Below are 18,769 nucleotides of genomic sequence, written 5' to 3' on the forward strand. Positions count from 1 at the left end.
AGGTGTGATTTTTTTTTAATATTGCCCACAACTGTTACTTGCCCCAGGTGAGTTTAAAGGAGCATCTTGAAACAATCTTATTTTTCCACAATTTTGAAAGGGAGACAATAATTTTGTTCAGCCCATTTTTGGAGTTTGGTGTGACATTATGTCCAATTTGCATTTTTTCCTCCCTTTTTTGGTTTAGTTCCAATACGCACAAAGGGAATAAACATGTGTATAGCAAAACATGTGTTACTGCAATCCTTTTCTGTGAGAAATACTTCATTTTCTAGAAAAATTTCAGGGGTGCCAACATTTACGGCCATGACTGTAGTACTGGGCAGGTGATGAGCAGTGCCTGGTTTTATCAAGACATGACGCCTAGAATTAAGGTCAAAAAGTTCATTCTCTGTTTCATAGAGAATCTTTTATCTTACAGAGTCCTTTATGTGATTTCTCATACTCCAGGCATGTTTCATATGTCATTTACTGAGAGGAAACATTTTCCGGTCATTCTGCCATGAAGCCCAGATTGATGAAGTATTGCAGTGATGGTTGAATTTCCATCTGCACACAGGATCTTTAGACCATAATGACCATAGGACCATAGTGACTATTGGGTTCTTCATCTCTCTTACCAAGAATCGGCCCCCATGACTTAGTTTGGTGGGACGCCCAGCTCTGTGAAAAGTCCTGTTTTTTCCACACTTCTTTCACTCAAGAATTATGGAAGCCACTATGCTCTTGGGAGCTTTCAGTGTAGCAGATTTGTTGTACACTTTTCCAGATCTGTGCCTCCTCACAATCTACAGGTGGTTCCTACCCTCTCATGGCTTGCTTTATTCTCAGATGCGTTGTCAAGTATGAGAACTTATATAGACCAGGTTTAGTCTTTTCAAATCATGTCCAATAAACTGTGTAGAAACATCTTAAAGATGATCAACAGAAATTGGAGGCCCCCAGAGATACATTTTAAGTGTCATAGCAAACGGATGTGCATACTTTTGTCCATGCCAAATTTTAGTTTCTTCTTTTTAGTAAATGTGCAAAAAATCTACAATTTCACAATCTCAGTGCAGAATGATGGGAAAAAATATATATTTTATTTTTAATTTTAGCACAAGACTGCAACATAACAAAAAGTGGAAGGGTCTGGAGTTTTTTCAAATGCATTGCAAGAAGCCTATACTATATACTAAACTATACACGGAACCTGTCATCACTTTCCTGCTAAAGCACGGGTCATCAGGGCAGTCCCTAATGTCTTCTGCCTGCTCCACCTGCATTGAGTGACAGATATCTTTCTATACTCAGAGAGAGATCTATCAATCAAGGCTGGTGGGGCAAGGAGAAGTTGCTGGAGACCACCCCCCAATGGAAGAGATAACAGGTTCCCATTAAAGAAAGGTGCCAATGAGACATTTTATATGCTGACATCAATGGAGTTTAGGTTAGTTTGAACCTTTCTAAACACTGAATCAGTTCCCTCCCTGTCAATATAGGAAGCCCCCTTTTTTTTCCATCCAGTCTGCCAATATATGGCCACAGCCATATTGAACAGAGAAACATTGCTTGGACATAACTCTATTAGGCAAACAATATATTCATCATCAAATCTGACCTTTTTCATCATTCCTGGCTCAATTTTACATGGAAATCTTTTTTTTAATAGCATAAAAGAATTGACTTTACGACCATTGGCAGAAAAGCTGGACATAGACCCATAAGACCGTGACTCCAAGTGCTACTGCATTGTATCTTCCAACAGCGCCATATTAATGATATATGTAGAAATAATATTGTACCACAATTACATGAAAGCATACGTGAGGGATTTGTTGTAAATCTCTCTTTGTCACCATCCTAGATTTGCTGCAATGCATATTCCATTTTGCTTTGATGTTTAGATCCAAAAACCATACACTGAAGGCAGATGTTAGTTCCTTTATTGCACATTAAGCTGTACAAAATATTTCACATAAATCACTGCAGTCAAACATCCATCATGTACTCTGTGCCACATAACTGGCTTTGTACAAAATAAAAATTCTAACAAACAGCAACAGAAAAAAAATTAAAACAAATACATGAAATCAACATTTTAAGACAACTGACCCGTTTCCCACAACATTGCACTGAAACATGCTTACATGCCAAAAATATATAGTAATGTCAAATGTTACTAGCGGCATTTAACATATTTGTGTATAATAGAAACAGAGTTAACCCCTTATTGGCTTCCTATGTTGGCTTAACCCATTCCTGCTGTCACACTGCGTACACAAAATGAGACTCAAGCGGTGGGACCCACACATATCTGCATGCACCAACTGGAAACATTATAGGTAAGTATCTACTGAATGATGACCAGTGTATGTGACATGTAAGAAACTGGAAGCCAGTAAGGCTGTTGTGAATCTACAATCACTACATTTTAGCTGCACTTTGACACAAAATGACAAGAGATGATCTTTGCTGTACAATGAGCGCTAACAATTGTATTCCTCAAGCCCCCATTATCACTTCTCAACTTCCTTGGAATTCAGTAGTGAACACTTTCACAGCTGGTAAAGTGCAATAGACTTAATAGTCTGTCATGATCAATGATGTCTAATGACGTTCGGTGATGTCAGCCCTTGGATAATGCTATTTTAGACAGATGGGCTTATAACTGGGGCAGTAGAACACAAATACAGACATAATAAAAAGGGAAAGGACACAAGTTGGTATGTAGAAGACAATGGGGTAAATGGTTAACACAACAGTTGTGACACAGAGTTAGTGAGATAAGTATGACAAGTAGGCTGCAATTCGTAAAATGTCCAACAAATAAAAAATAAAAACATGTTTCAAGGCTTTAGAGGGCTGTATGAGATTAAAAACATGGTGGCTAATGCCCAATGGCTGTGCCATTTATTACAAATAGAATTTTTTTTGTCCTAGATTCAGATGCCGGTAAGTGGATTTTTCAATTTGTGTTAAAGGGGTATTCCAGAATTTGGAAATGAATGTTGCTGGGACCTGGAAAAACCTAAAAAATATATCTATACCTACCTACCCCCGATCTCCCTCAGCCCCTTCCGGTCCCCCCAACCTTCTGAGACGACCGTTCCGAGACGAGAGCTCGGGCTGGACCTGCCTGCTTCCCAAGTCATGGCTAAGATTGGACACCCATTGTGGACAGTAATTGGCTGAGTGGGAAGGTCCTGCACCGAGCTCTCATCTTGGAGGCAGGAAGAAGACAGGAGATCAGGGGACCGGAAGGAGCTAAATGGGAGCTGCAGGGGACCAAGGGTAGTTAAGTATAGCTTTTTTTCTATTTTTTCACTACTCCACCAACTTATTTTATTTTTCTAAATGAGGAATACCCCTTTTAAAGATAATTTGGCCTTATGAAGCTGAGTTGCAAAAACAGACACATGCAATGAACAAGAGTGGCACTTTTTGTGGAAGAAACCAAATAACCATTTTTTTTCTAACCCCATACAACCCCCTCAAAGAAAAGACAGAACTAGTGGGACTAGTGAAAGCCAGTATGCGATACTGAAGACTGTCTACTCAAACAGAACAAGCCAACCAATGGGTTAATGTTGGAACCTATCTCGCAATTAAAGGTTCTAAAGTTGGCCATACACCTAAATTGTCTATGTGCTGAACATTCATTCGGCCGATAGCTATACCTTTAGATCCTATAAACACACACATGAATGTTTTGGCCGGATAAGCTTCTCTTAGACATGTTCAGCAGTGGCTTATCTCCCTTATAATCCAACACACACAACATCTGCCATCGCAAGAGAGTATGGACACCTCCATACACATTAAATGGTTAGTTGATCCATCAAAATCATCCAACATGTATGGCCAACTTATGATGTAAGGTCACAAGCTTTATAAAAGCCCCTCTGCCAATAAGAACAGGTCCTTCAGGTTCCGCAGATATCTTGCATTATAACAACGGTGACTAACACAGTCATCTGGAACACATGTCATATGGATTTTAGAGACCACACAAGTAACCGGATACAAGTATGGTGATGCCTCTGCTGAGCCAAACAACTAAAGCTGGTGAAGGACCTTCCATACTAACAGCATAAAGCTCAGTATTACATCTTGTATTTCTAAATAAGAAAATGGGTTTACTAATATAAAGTATAAATATATCTCCATCATATCTATTCTGTATATGGTACACTTCCTCCCACTGAAGGGAGTCTATCCATAGGTAGCTGACCCAATCTAATAGACTATGATCTTTGGATCAACATAAGAATGAAGGCAATAACTGTTGTACCCATAAAAATGCTTAAGCACAGCATGATTGCCTATTGCCTCTTTGGGTAGTGCTAGGCTATAAATCAATGTGAGACTCACATCACATATTATGGCTATTGAGAGATACATGTATATTAATAAGTCAAGGAACATACTCCAAGCTTCTCTGTAGTATTTACATCTCAGACTGACGACAAGAACAAGGTATAAGTAAGCAGCTATGTGGAGAAGGAAGGTGATCTGCACAACTCCATAGATATAAGTTATGTTGTTCAGTCACTTGTTCTGTGCTCTTAGTAAGCCACAAAAGCCAGGACTGAGTAAGTGGACTACAATGAAACATATCACACTTCACCACAAATATTGCACTAGTGGCCTATCCATATGGCGTGCAAATCACATTTACACAAGAATGCTAAAAAGTACTGAATTCACACCTCCGCATGAGAATGAAGTTTTATGGAATCACAGAACAGACGGTACTAAAGTCCATGTTTACTAAGTCTACTCATGCTAACAATGACAGCAAAATCTATAAAATTACAAAAAAAAAGTAGCCCCGGAATTCACCAATTTAGATAAAACCTGGATTTAAACTCAATGCTCTTCCTGATTGGATCATGCAAGTGATCTCCAGGTCACGTGTCCACACTACATACACACATACACTCCATGTATAGTCCGAGGTCTGAAACTCGAGTTAGGAGTTATTCCCCACAATACGTAAAAAAAGGAAAAAATTAAAATAAAAAAGAAATCAGTTATAATAAACAGGTTGGACTTGAAAGAGGCACAATTCTGGGTATACTGGTAACATCAGCTCTGAACCACAAACAGAGAAAAAGATAAGATAGCGTCACAGGCGAGAACATAGAGAGGGAAAGACTAGACTGAAGGAGGTGACACTGCATAGAAAAACACAGTCCAGGTCAGCACTGAAACATGGCAAATACTGCACAACATTTTTTGTTTTCTTTTTGGCTAGAACCCCTCTTCATCACCCCCTCACACAGCCTGGACTGGTTTTGGTCCTACTGAAACGCCATTACAGTCGAGAATGTACTGCAAACAACCTTGAGGTGGAGGTCGTTGTGCTGGAATCTTGCTCTGCTCAGATTCTTTCATCGTTCCGCTCTGAAAAACAAAAATGAGAAACAACCATCAGATTTACACACATCTAGACTCCACCAACAGGGAATACATGTATGGCTTAGGGTCTATTCACACGGCAGAATTTCTGCTTGCAGAATTCTGCCTCAAATTAAAACCCATAGACTTCTATGGGATTCCGCACTCCCATTCACACTTCTGAATTTCCGCCTCAAATTAAAACTCATAGACTTCTATGGGATTCCGCACTCCCATTCACACTTCTGAATTTCTGCTTGCGGAATTTCACAAGCAGAAATTCAGAAGTGTGAATGGGAGTTTGGAATCCCATAGAAGTCTATGGGCTTTAATTTGAGGCGGAATTCCACAAGCAAAAATTCTGCTGTGTGAATAGACCCGTTAGTGATGGAAATCCAGGTTTCTTGTGATTTATTAGCTGCTGTAAGATTTTTCACAGAGAAAAAGTCAAAAGTTTTGATTGATTGGAGTATTGAGACCCTGACAGATCAAGAGAAGGAACAGAGAAACATGTAGTATGAGTTTATTGGGCTGCAGGACAGAGATCCCTGCAAGACAGGGAGTGAAGTGCACTACTGAAAATTTCTCACTGCTTTTTCTTCTGATCTGTGGTGGATTCCGCACTGAGACCACCGCAGAATTTTTTCTTTGACGTCTCTGTGATATGTCAGACGTTCTTTGAAACTACCAGGAGACTTTAATCCCCACCAGCCACCACTTTGGCCCTACCTGTCGGTATACAGCACAAGACCACTGAAGCAGTGATGTGGGTGTATGAGAACGCCTCTGCCATTTAAACAATATGGGGCACAGGACACTGTGAGGAATGGCAGTCTTAAAGGGAATCTGTCAACAGTGGCACCCACCCTTAACCTGCAGGTAGAGGCTTACAGTGTGGGTGGTGCTAATGACAATGATCTTTACTATTTTGTAATCCATGCATCAATTCCCAAAATGTAAGTATGCAAATTAGGAAGTTTGAGGAGTTCCCTAGCCCTGAGTGCATTGTAATGTCAGGCCTGCATCTTCCATGATACCGTATTTTTCGCCGTATAAGACACACTTTTTCTTCCCCAAAACTGTGTGTGGGGGGAAGTTGGTGTGTCTTATACGGCAAATACACATTAAAACCTTGTCCTATCGGGTCGGTCCCTGCGGCCATTAACGGCCGGGACCAGCGGCTAATACAGGACACAGCCGCGTCTGAAGCGAAAGTGATACTAACCCGAACTCAGTCGGGCCGTGGTGAAATCGCGGCGTCCCGAACAGCTTACATGACACCGGGAGGGACCTTACCTGCCTCCTCGGTGTCTGCTCTCCTTCGTTGTCATCACGTCGTCGCGCACGCCATCCTGTCATCCAATAGGAGAGGCGTGGGTAGTGACATGATGGCGGCGACAGAGAGCGAGGATACCGGGCAGCAGAGACGTTCCGGAGCGATGGAGACACCCGGGGACGCGGCTACAGTGATTGAGGGCGACATCCAGGGCAGCGGTGACGAGCAGTGAGGGATCCTGAGCAGCTGGGACACGTGAGTATTACCTCCTATACCAGTGGTCTTCAACCTGCGGACCTCCGGATGTTGCAAAACTACAACTCCTGGCATGCCCGGACAGCCAACGGCTGTCCGGGCATGCTAGGAGTTGTAGTTTTGCAACATCTGGAGGTCCGCAGGTTGAAGATCACTGTCCTATACTTTAGATTGTATTTGGTTCAGAATCTTTTTTTTCTAGATTTTCCTCCTTTAAAATTGGGTGCGTCTTATAGTCTTATATGCCGGAGCGTCTTATATGGGGAAAAATACGGTAATTCCTGTTTCATGCATATCCATTCAACATTAAAATAGCGCAAAATTACATGACAAAAACACTGCGCATCCAATTTTGCAGTTGATAAATTCCAGATGATAAACATTTTTGCCCAGTAACCGGTGAAGGATTATATGGGAAACTGCTAAAAAGATTTAAAGGAGTACTGTGGCGTAGGACAATTTATCCTCTATCTAAAGGATAGGGTATACTGTAAGTGTCTGATCGCGGGGGAGTCCGACACCCCCCCCCCCCAATCTCCTGCCCTTCTCAGCTCTTCTCTTACACAGTACTCCTCGTACGGGATATTACATTGATGGGCAGTAGAAGAAAAACATTCTGCATTAGAGTTAGCACCATAGCTTCAGAAATATGTCACTAGTGCCGGACATGTTATTGAGCTGTGTGTACAGGAGGAAACAGGAACGCATCAAAGTTCAGCCAGTGCATGAGCCGCGCTGGACTTTAGCTGGTGAGGAGACAGTGCAGTCTGTTTGCTCATGAACAGTATCAGAGTATCATTAAATTATGATTACCTTCCCAAGAATATAAATGCATGGCAGAACAGTAGCGCCATCCAACAGCAAACATTGTGCTAGTCATTAACTACACTAAATATACCGTGTCGCATCTAAATCCTTTTTTTACGACATCTAGTAATATGAAATAGCCATCCCGCGCTGGATGTTTAAGCTCACTATTTACAGGAGCAGGTTACTCAGTAGCCAGCATCTCACCAGAGAACTTTCTATGGACGGGAATAAAAGGTTCCCTTTACAAGTTCTGAGGACTCTTGCCAGGTTTTATTTACCTTGTCCATGATGTCTTAGAAGGATATAAAATGAAAGGCAACAAAGATTCATGAGCCATAAAACATTTCACAAGATTCTGAATATGATGAGAACTGCAGCCTCCAGATGTTACAAAATCGCATCCACGTTGTGAATTGGAAAATTGCAAAAAAATGTTTTTTGAATCATTGAATTCAATGGAAAATTCAACATTAATAAATACATTTAAAACACAATCGGGCATATAAATAAATACTATGAGCATTTGCAAAAACTGTTTCTTTCAGTTGGGATATTCTGGGGAGTATTTTTTCTAAATAATTCTGCTCAGGCTGCTGTAAAAAAAAAAAAAAAAAAAAAAAAAAAATATATATATATATATATATATATATATATATATATATATATAAAATCCAAATATAAGCAGCACATCAAGCAGCATTCGCTGGAAACAGATACCGGGTGCTCGCATCATTGGAGCCTGGGTCCACCGGTTCCTTTATCCAAATATGTAAAATAGGATACAGCACACCACAGATGCAATCAAGGTGATGGTTTATTCCATTACGTTGCACGTAATGGAATAAACCATCACCTTGATTGCATCTGTGGTGTGCTGTATCCTATTTTACATATTTATATATATATATATATATATATATATATATATATATATATATATAAAAAACATATACCCACCTTCCCTGCTCCCACCACTGCCGTCATTTCCAAGTATAGTACCGCTGCATTGAACATCCTGGGATCGGGACTGGCATGACAAATGATCCTCTCAGCCAATCAGAGGCCACAGCGATATACTACACCTGCCACTGATTGTCTGAGCAAACAATTCCATATGCTGACCCCAGGAACTGCTATGCAGGGGGACTGGGATCTGTCAGAATGTTAGCAGTGGGGAGGTAGTAGAAAAGGTGAGTATAGTTTTTATTTTTTTTCTTACAGCAGCCTGAGCAGAATTATTTAGAATAATAATCCCCAGAATACCCCAACTGAAAGAAACTGTTTTTGGAAATGCTCATAGCAGATCTGTCATGTTTTTACTTTTAGGGGTTGTCTAGCAGTAGAAAGAATATGGCACTCTCCAATTGAGTGGGTGCCCAGGTAGGGTCCCAAAGTGTATGTACAATCAAGTATAATAATGTGGCACTCAACTTTTGGTACAAGTAGAAAATATTTATTATGCAATCCAAATATACAAAGTAATGTTTCGGTCAAATTAGACCTTCAGGTCTAATTTGACCGAAACATTCCTCTGCATATTTGGATTGCATAATAAATATTTTCTACTTGTACCAAAAGAGGAGTGCCACATTATTATACTTGATTATAGGGTTGTCATCTGTCAACTAGGGCCCATGTACCTAGTTTTCTAAAACTACCCAAAAACTAGACACATTTTCAATATTTTGTGTTGAGTTTGTGGAATCGGTAATGTGGATGGCAAACTGGGGCAATGGTCCAGGGGTTTTATTTCTTAGGGTTCTCCCAAGGATTGGATCCTCAGGAGTAGAGATGAGCGAACTTACAGTAAATTCGATTCGTCACGAACTTCTTGGCTCGGCAGTTGATGACTTATCCTGCGTAAATTAGTTCAGCCTTCAGGTGCTCCCGTGGGCTGGAAAAGGTGGATACATTCCTAGGAAAGAGTCTCCTAGGACTGTAGCCACCTTTTCCAGCCCACTGGAGCACCTGAAAGCTGAACTAATTCATGCAGGAAAAGTCATCAACTGCCGAGCCGAGAAGTTCGTGACAAATCGAATTTACTGTAAGTTCGCTCATCTCTAGTCAGGAGCAACATGACAGTGGAGCATTTACAGTTAATCATTGTATAAAGGTATTATTTGGGCATTGGCAGTATTGTGTGGACATTACATAGAGGTATTATTTGGGTTTTGGCAGTATTGTGTGGGCATTTCATTAGGTATTATTTGGCACTATATGGCAGTTTTAGTCTATTGATCAAAAAGTACATATGTGCCTGCATTTTATATGAAATGTTTGAACTGGTACGCCATATATGGTAGGAAATCAATCTATGTAAAAAAAAATCTGCCCTCAGATGGAACTTCAGGTTCAGATTCATGTTATATGAGATCAATTTAAACTTTTGGTTTTGGGGCTACTTTTGGCTTCTAAACATTTACAGGTCACATGGTTTGGTGCATTAAGGCAATTGTCAAAAGCCAAAGAAATGCACACAGTACATACAGAAGATATACCATTACAACAGTCTGAATGCGGATGCAAGAGTCCCGATAATCAGCTAATCAGATAAAACACACATTTCTCATGTCAGATTGCATGATGGTGTTGCAGATTATGCCACCAATTGTACCATGTTTTCCATACCTTTAAGGGCTCCATTGATTTACTAAAGGTCTCTAGTTAAAGGGGTACTTCTGGGGAACTAAACCCATAGCCTATCCTTTCCCTCTCACCAACTTATGTATTTGTCTAAATATCATTTATTAGCTATATAGAGTAGTTTCCATCTTTCAGCTGTCACTTACAGGCAGGAAATGAGAGAAAAACGTAATTCTCAAATCCACCTTGTCTTGGTGTAAACCCCTCACTGAGACTAGCCCCCACCATTCAGGAAAACACCACCTGATTTCTGTCTGATTTCCGTTTGGTCTAGAGCACTGGCTGCACACCCACACCTCCCCTCCCCTCCCTTCCCTGTGTGAAAGCATGTGAGCTGTGAGAGAAGAGCAGTGAAGATTCTCAGTCACAACTGAGCACATAGCTGCTGAAAATCGAATCACTGACTGCTGCCATTCAGAGCATAGCAAGATTTATTGCTGGGGAGGGATAGTCTGAAAGAAAAGACATGAACAGTGTGTGAGCTGCAGTGTTAGCATGCACACAGATAGTGAAAGCAATTGGCTGGCAGCCATTACACAGAGCTGCACTGACTTCTGGGAGTTGTAGTCTGTGCTGCAAATAAGGAAAAAGTATTTAGGAGACATCAGGGGCCAAAGGAGCTGCCAAAACCCCAAGGATAACTACAGGGGACACAGAACAGGTATTGTGGTGGCTTTGGGGAATTTTTTTTTCTTTACTTCCCTGGAGTACCCCTTTAATGGAGTACTGTGGTGCAAAACAATTAATCCCCTATCCAAAGGATAGGGAATAAGTGCCTGATCACGCGGGCCGACCGCTGGAACCCCCGCAATCTCCTACCCAAAGCACCGCTCTCCCTATGAACGGAGCGGTGTCCACCCTGCAAAACTGTGTCCTCATAGCATCTCTATGGGAGAGTCAGAGATATAGTGTTCATGTATCTCTGGCTCTCTCATAGAGATACATGGAGAGAGCATGTTTACCACTGCTTCATGAAGGTTGATTGTCTCCTTACATGAAGCAGAGTACGCTCTGTGCACAAGGAGAGTGGTGTACCGGGCAGTAGATTGCGGGGGGTCCCAGCGGTCAAGCCTCCCCACGATCAGACACTTATTTATCCAAAGGATAGGGGCTAAATTGTTTTGCACCACAGTCCTCCTATAATCTTTTATAGGTGTTAAAAAGGCTCATAAACTTACAGCAAGAACTCAAGCCCATAACCATGTAATTACTGCCCTTTGCATCTACCTACAGCGTTTTACTGACAGCCACTATATGGACTAAACTGAACTTACCTGGGCTCTTGCTGTGATGGGGAATGCCCCCTGGACTCTTAAGCTTCATATGTGTAATAACAAAAAGCCTTATATCTCAACACTGAAAAGGACTATTGGAATAAAGAAGGTAAGAAGGTATGTCCAAAATTAGGGGGGACTAGCCCTATCTAGACACTTGCCTACTTAAACTCATTTTCTTGCTTTAATATTTGAACTCTTTGTAAACTGATTATGTATTTCTGGTGTCAGTATCCCACAGAAGATTATTTATTCTGCACTTGCAAGTTATTGCTTTTCAGTTTCCTTCCTTAAATGTCGTTTTCTGGATAATAGTCTACATTAGGTACATTACTTTTGCGTCAAAAAAAGTGCTGGAAAGATAGTTGATCAGTCTGGGCCTGTTGGCCCTAGTGTCCTGTGTAGTGGAGGAATTCCTGGGCCCCTTAGGCAGTAAGGCCAAGATTCATCTGCATTGTCTTATTTTAAAACATTACTAGGATTACAAAATGGTTATGTAAGATCAGCGTAAGACCATTAAGTGATATTGCCTAATCACTAAGAGAACATTGACCTGCATGAGATTCCTATTGAGCAGGAATAATTCAACGCCAGAGACGTACTGCCAAAAGTCATCATATAGATCTAGAAGAGGAACAATAATACAGGTAATAGCAGGACTTAATGACAACCAAAGTACAATGAGACATGGATATTCTACCTATCCCAGCGTGAGGACGTAACATAGCTGAAAAGATGTAGGTGCTATCACCCTACTCAGAATTTACTTCTGTTCCAGCTCATCTTTTGATGCTTGGTGAACCAGTGGGTAACTACTGTTTCATGGGAAATTGTTATACAGAAAGTGTTCATCTGGATACTGGAAGAACCTGGTCACCAAGAAGATCCATGTTGACAACATACACAATGGGTCCCGTGCCAATTTTTCATCCTTCCATCATCATAATGAAGCTCATCCCACCTGTCTTTTCAATCCCTGATGTGACTAAAGAAAGACAGTATGGAGTATCTGTAGTCATAAGTCAAGTGGATCTATTAATTTTTGTGGGATCCATTTGGAAATCATCTGTTGTTACTGCCATAGATTCATTATAAGAACTTGATGCAGAATCATACTGTACCATTCCTAGATTGAATATCCCTGGAAAACCTGCAAAGAATCCATGCTGTAGATTTTTTCCTGATCACACAGATATTTTTGGAGTGGATTTCTATATACCATAGATTTTCTGCTATATATTTTATGTTGTGTCCAATGATTGGCATATACTGAATGCCAACATCCCTGCCTAAAAATCAGTGCAATGCAAGTCCTGTTGGGATTTATACACCTATTTCAATAGAATAATTGACATGTCTATGATGGGGGTAATCAGTGTCCACAACCACAACAAAATAAAAAGTCACAAGAGTCACAATATGTGTTAGCAGAAAAAAAATCAGGACCAAATTGCAGGGAACACGGGATCAAATGGGCGTTCGTAGACTCCTGAGGAAGGTCCATGTTGTAAGGACCGAAACGCGCTGTATGCTTAACCCATTAAGGACGCGGGGTTTTTCCGTTTTTGCATTTTCGTTTTTTCCTCCTTACCATTAAAAAATCGCAACTATTTCAATTTTGAACCTAAAAATCCATATGATGGCTTATTTTTTTGCGCCACCAATTCTACTTTGTAATGACATCAGTCATTTCACTAAAAAATCAACCGCGAAACGGGAAAAAAAAATCATTGTGAGACAAAATAGAAAAAAAATACGCCATTTTGTAACTTTTGGGGGCTTCTGTTTGTACGCTGTAAATTTTTGGGTAAAAATGACACCTTCTCTTTATTCTATATGTCCATACGGTTAAAATGTTACCCTACTTATACAGGTTTGATTTTGTCATAATTCTGGGAAAAAATCATAACTACATGCAGGAAAATTTATACGTTTAAAACTGTCTGACCCCTGTAACTTTTAATTTTTCCACGTATGGGACGGTATGAGGGCTAATTTTTTGCTCCGTCATCTGAAGTTTTTAGCGGTAACATTTCTGTATTCATAGGATTTTTTTTGCGCGTACGCCATTGACCATCGGTTTAATTAATTATATATTATTTTGAAATTCGGACATTTCCGCTCGCGGCAATACCACATATGTTTATTTTTATTTACACAGTTTTTTTTTTAAATGGGAAAAGGGGGGTGATTCAAACTTTTATTAGGGAAGGGGTTAAATGATCTTTATTCACTTTTTTCCCCCCATTTTTTGGGGGGAATGTTATAGCTCCGATAGGGGACTATAACACTGCACACACTGATCTTTTACATTGATCAATGGTTTCTCATAGGAAACCATTGATCAATGATTCTGCCACTTGACTGCTCATGCCTGGATCTCAGGCACTGAGCAGTCAATTGGCGATCGGACACCAGGAGGCAAGGTAAGGGACCCTCCTGCTTTGTCACAGCTGTTCGGGATGCCGCGATTTTGCCGCGGACATCCCGAACAGCCCCCTGAGCTAACCGACAATGATTTACTTTCACTTTAGACATGGCATTCAACTTTGAATGCCGCATCTAATAGGTTAATAGCGCGCAGCACTGCAATCAGTGCTGTGCGCTATTAGCCACGGGTCCTGGCCATTGTTAGAGGCCAGACCCGACCCACTATGACGTGGGGCCACACGTTATAGAACGGGAGTGGACTCATGACGTATCGGTACGTCATGGGTCCTGTAGGGGTTAAAGAGTACCTGTCACCAAATAAAACTTTTAATATAGTGTTCCTTGTGTAATTAGAACACACTTTCCCATTCACTTGCTTTTAAAATCATCAACATAAATATGTTTAAAATGTAAAAGAAAAAACAGCCACTAGGTGGCTCTGTTCTGTTCCCTGCTGTAATTAATACAGTGAGTTTGGTCTCCTCCCGGCCTGGCAGGAGACCAGACTCAGAAAGTGCACTGAGCTTGATTGACAACTGCACAGAGCCTTACTGAAACATGCAAGGAGCCTCACTGAAAGCTGCACATATCCTCACTGAAGCATGCATAGAGCCGCATTGAAAGCTGCAAAGAGCCTCACTGAATCATGCATAGGCTTCAGTGATGTCATGCCTGGTCGGAAACACCCACTTTTCTTTTGCTGGAAGATTGCCCTATGTAAGCAAGAATTAAGGTAAAATACAGGGCTTTTTAAAGCTCTGAAATTTGTGTGTGTGTGTGTGGGGGGGGGGGGGGGGGGTGTTAGGAGTAGTTAGGGAACATAGCGTGAGTTAGTTCAGAAAAGTTTATTTGGTGACAGGTACATTTTAATGTCTAACAGAAAATACCATTGTACTAGTAACAAGCAACCTATGGTATTTACTATATCTACTGACTTACGGGACAGTAAATGGCGTCATGGGAACCTATGAGGACCCATGTGAACCCGGATCCCCTGCAATCTGTTCCCGATTGCTTTTCTGCAGCATTCTGTCGATAGCTTTTCCCTTGTGAACGGACCAACGCATACCACCAGGAGACGCAAACATGGTTTATCTATCTAAACCGTGTATTCAATGCACAAAAAATAGGGATTTAGAAAAGTTATGTATACAATACAACTTACTATGAAGATGCAATATTCTGTGCTAGTGTTCAGAGTTTCAATCTTGAGAATTTCACCCAATAAGGCTCTGTATCGATATGCTCCTTTTCATACTGCCCTCCAGATGATGTGGATATAGCGAAGTCCTTGCAGGTAACGCTTGATAGCCTGAGCGTCTCAACCTAAACCTTTCCCGCTGAAGTCTGTGTGTTTGGTTCGAGTGATGTCACTACTGTGAAAATGAAAGGTCAGAAAGGCTGTACAGATAGCGCTCTCCCTGACGAAGGAGGCTGTATTTGCCTTTAAAACGCGTTGGAAGCCTTTCTGACCTTTCAGTTTCACAGTAGTGACGTCACTCGAACCAAACACACAGACTTCAGCGGGAAAGGTTTAGGTTGAGACGCTGGCCGGGACTGTCTCCGAAACTTTCTCAAACTCGGACTATCAAGTATAACCTGCAAGGACTTCGCTATATCCACATCATCTGGAGGACAGTATAAAAAGGAGCCTATCGGTACAGAGCCTTATTGGGTGAGATTCTCAAGATTGAAACTCTGATCACTAGCACAGAACGTCGCATCTTCACAGTAAGTTGTATTATATACATAATGTCTCAAAGTTTATATAGTAAATAGGGAAGCATAATTTTTCTCATTGCAGCAAATAGGGCATCTACTACCTTGAAAATCTATCCATTCCTACAAGAAAGCTGCGCCTATCCACATGTGCAATCCTAGGAGGTTCGTATACTCCTAGTGGTTTTCTCTATCAAACTGTTTGAGACCTACAATATTTCACAGGGAGCGCCTCTCTCATTTATGGCTGTATGTTGAGGAATTTATCAAAAATAAATAAAAAAAATAAAAAAATTGAACACAGAAATTTGGAAATTAAATGGTGATACGAGGTGGACATCCACTTCATAACATCATATACTCACTAAGGGTACGGTCACACATGCCGTATTTTGCTGCATATTTTCTGCTGGTGATTTTGCACCCAGTAATCTCAAAGGGTTGGAAAATATGCAGCAGCAAATACACAGCAAAATACGGCAGGTGTGACCCTGCTCTAATGCTAAATTTCTACGCTTTATGTTCACTTTTTAAAACCCTATCAAAATGTAATGGATACCCAGTGGTCATTCTGCGGAAGTCAATTCTGCTGCTGATATGTTGATTTTTATCGGTTTTACTCTAACCGGTGTATATGGTGGAATCTGCACCAAAATTCATATGCAACACTTTAGAATTATGACAAAATACATAGCAGGGAAAATGAATAGCGGAGAGGATATTTTATAATGTGCTGAAGAACATATTGTTGAGGTTATGGGGAAACTGAAATAACCAGTGAAGGAAGATAAAATAACATTTAGTAATGTGATGATATATTAAAGAACTACTGGAAAGTTATACCAAATTACAAGTTTGGATGAAGAGCATCTCCTAGTGGAGAAACATGCTGTGAAATTTACTCTAAAAAAGGTCACATTGTAAGATCACCATGGAAATGCTATTTAACGTATAGAGGCCATGCTATAGAGCAAGAGGAGCTTTGTGGGACAAGATTCAGTATAACCTGTAACTTATTGATTAAAAACCCTTCTCATTCTGGGCTTAGGAGTCAAGTGGGCGGTCCTACTGATTGCCATTTATCTTTGTATGCACAATTATACAGAGAAGGCTGTCAATACTTTAGTGAGACCACCCACTGGACTCCTAAGAAGAAAAAGATCAGAGATTTCATTCAATAGGTAATAAGTTATAGTGAATATTGTCCCACAAAACTATATACCGTAAACTGAAGTGGAGATGATGTGGCACCACGGCCAATGGCAATGGAGCAGGCGACAACAAAAATGGATATTTTGTCCAGCACCAACCAGTGGATAACAGCTATTCACTATTATAACCGGCAGGGACAGTAGCCAGTGTAATAAATGAAGAAAACATGAATGGGTAGGGTTCCCACCTTTCTTGTAAAAAAATACCGGCCATGCTAATTTGTATAATTAATTATATATGCATGACATCACAGGAAGCCCTGCCTTTGGCCCGTCATGTATTCGGAAAAGCAAAACTTACAATTTTAAACATACTAATTTTGGTGCAAGGAGGTAATATAAATATCAGAACCACAAATACAATTCCAGCAGTCTGTGGCCATAAGGGCATGTCATGGGGGCGGGGGGGGGTCACGGAGTGGAGATTCAAATAGCACAGGGGACGACGACTGAAATGGTACAGAATGGATCAGAGGGGGGGATTGAAATGGCACAGGGGAATCGGGAGGAAGGGTCAATTAAAATGGCTGAAGGGGGATGGGGGGTCAATTAAAATGGCACAGGAGGATTGGGGGGGGGGGGGGCTGGGGATTGAAATGACACATCCTGTGCCATTTTAATTGACCCCCCCCCCTATTTTATTTAGCTCATGATCCCCCTGTGCCATTTTAATTGACAACCCCCGATTCAGGGGAAGGGGGGGGGGGGGCGCAATTAAAATAGCACAGGGGGATCAGGGGAGGTTCAATTTAAACTCCCCTGATCCCCCTGTGCAATTTTAATTGATAAACCCCACCACAACACTATCTTTTAACCTCTCCTTCATTTCCCCACTGGCACCAGCCTGTACCACTTCACTGTGTGACTGCAGGCAGCTGTGAAGCAATGTGTTGGTGGCGGCAGCAGTGGCGGTGAGCTTTCTGGGGAGGTAGAACAAAAAATGATTAGCCCAGAGTAGGGACAGGGATAACCAAAACTAATTAACTAAACCCCAATCATCCTAGGGTGATGGGGTGAAAAACCCCTAAACCAAATGTCCCTCTCTTATAATGACCTATACTTTTATAGACCTATAGGTCATCATAAGAGAGGGACATTTGGTTTAGGGGTTTTTCACCCCATCACCCTAGGATGATTGGGGTTTAGTTAATTAGTTCTGGGGAGGTAGGGCTCCTCCGTGACGTCCTCCTGCACAGCTCCACGGCACAAGAGGACATCACTAGTCACTGCCGCAGGGCTGGCCGCCCGCAGCTCACTGATTTAAAGCGGCCGCGGCACGCGCTTTATGCAGAGGGACTGTCAGGCCGTGGCCACTTAGCAAAGTTAGCGGCGACTTCTGCGCAGCAGCCGGCAGGGGGAAAGTTCACTAATGTCGGCCCTGAATGTAAGAAATTACCGGTAGCTGGTTGAAAATCCCGGCTGTGCCGGTAAAATCCCGGCAGGACCCTATGAATGGATGGCAGGATATTTAAGTACAAGGGTTAAAACTTGAGTGCGATTAGAACCAGTTAAAACAACTGGCGCAAAACCCAGCACCAGCCCTGGGTCACAAGTGATGTCACTGGAGAGGTAAATGAAAATGGTTAATAAATGATGTAAATAGAAAATGAGATCACGGCAATAGCACAACTGTAATAAGTGAAATGTAAGTATTTACACCAAATCATACAGTTCGGCCACATACTTACATAGAATTCCACTTTCATCTTTCAGTCAAGTGTCTTTCAATAGGAATCAGATTCATTTATCAAATCTGTTATATGTAT

At 41.2% G+C, this 18,769-nt stretch overlaps 1 protein-coding gene across 1 annotated transcript in view; it reads right to left on the reverse strand.

Annotated features, from left to right (window-relative positions):
• Positions 1-18,769, reverse strand: part of SYN2 (synapsin II) — a 193,953-nt gene that overhangs the window by 25,067 nt on the left and 150,117 nt on the right. The window contains exon 11 of the mRNA XM_056528113.1: positions 5,331-5,391. Within this exon, the coding sequence (XP_056384088.1) occupies positions 5,331-5,391 (61 nt within the window). The remainder of the gene's footprint in view (positions 1-5,330; positions 5,392-18,769) is intronic.

The sequence above is a fragment of the Hyla sarda genome, chromosome 6, assembly GCF_029499605.1.
Source record: "Hyla sarda isolate aHylSar1 chromosome 6, aHylSar1.hap1, whole genome shotgun sequence".
Taxonomy (NCBI): domain Eukaryota; kingdom Metazoa; phylum Chordata; class Amphibia; order Anura; family Hylidae; genus Hyla; species Hyla sarda.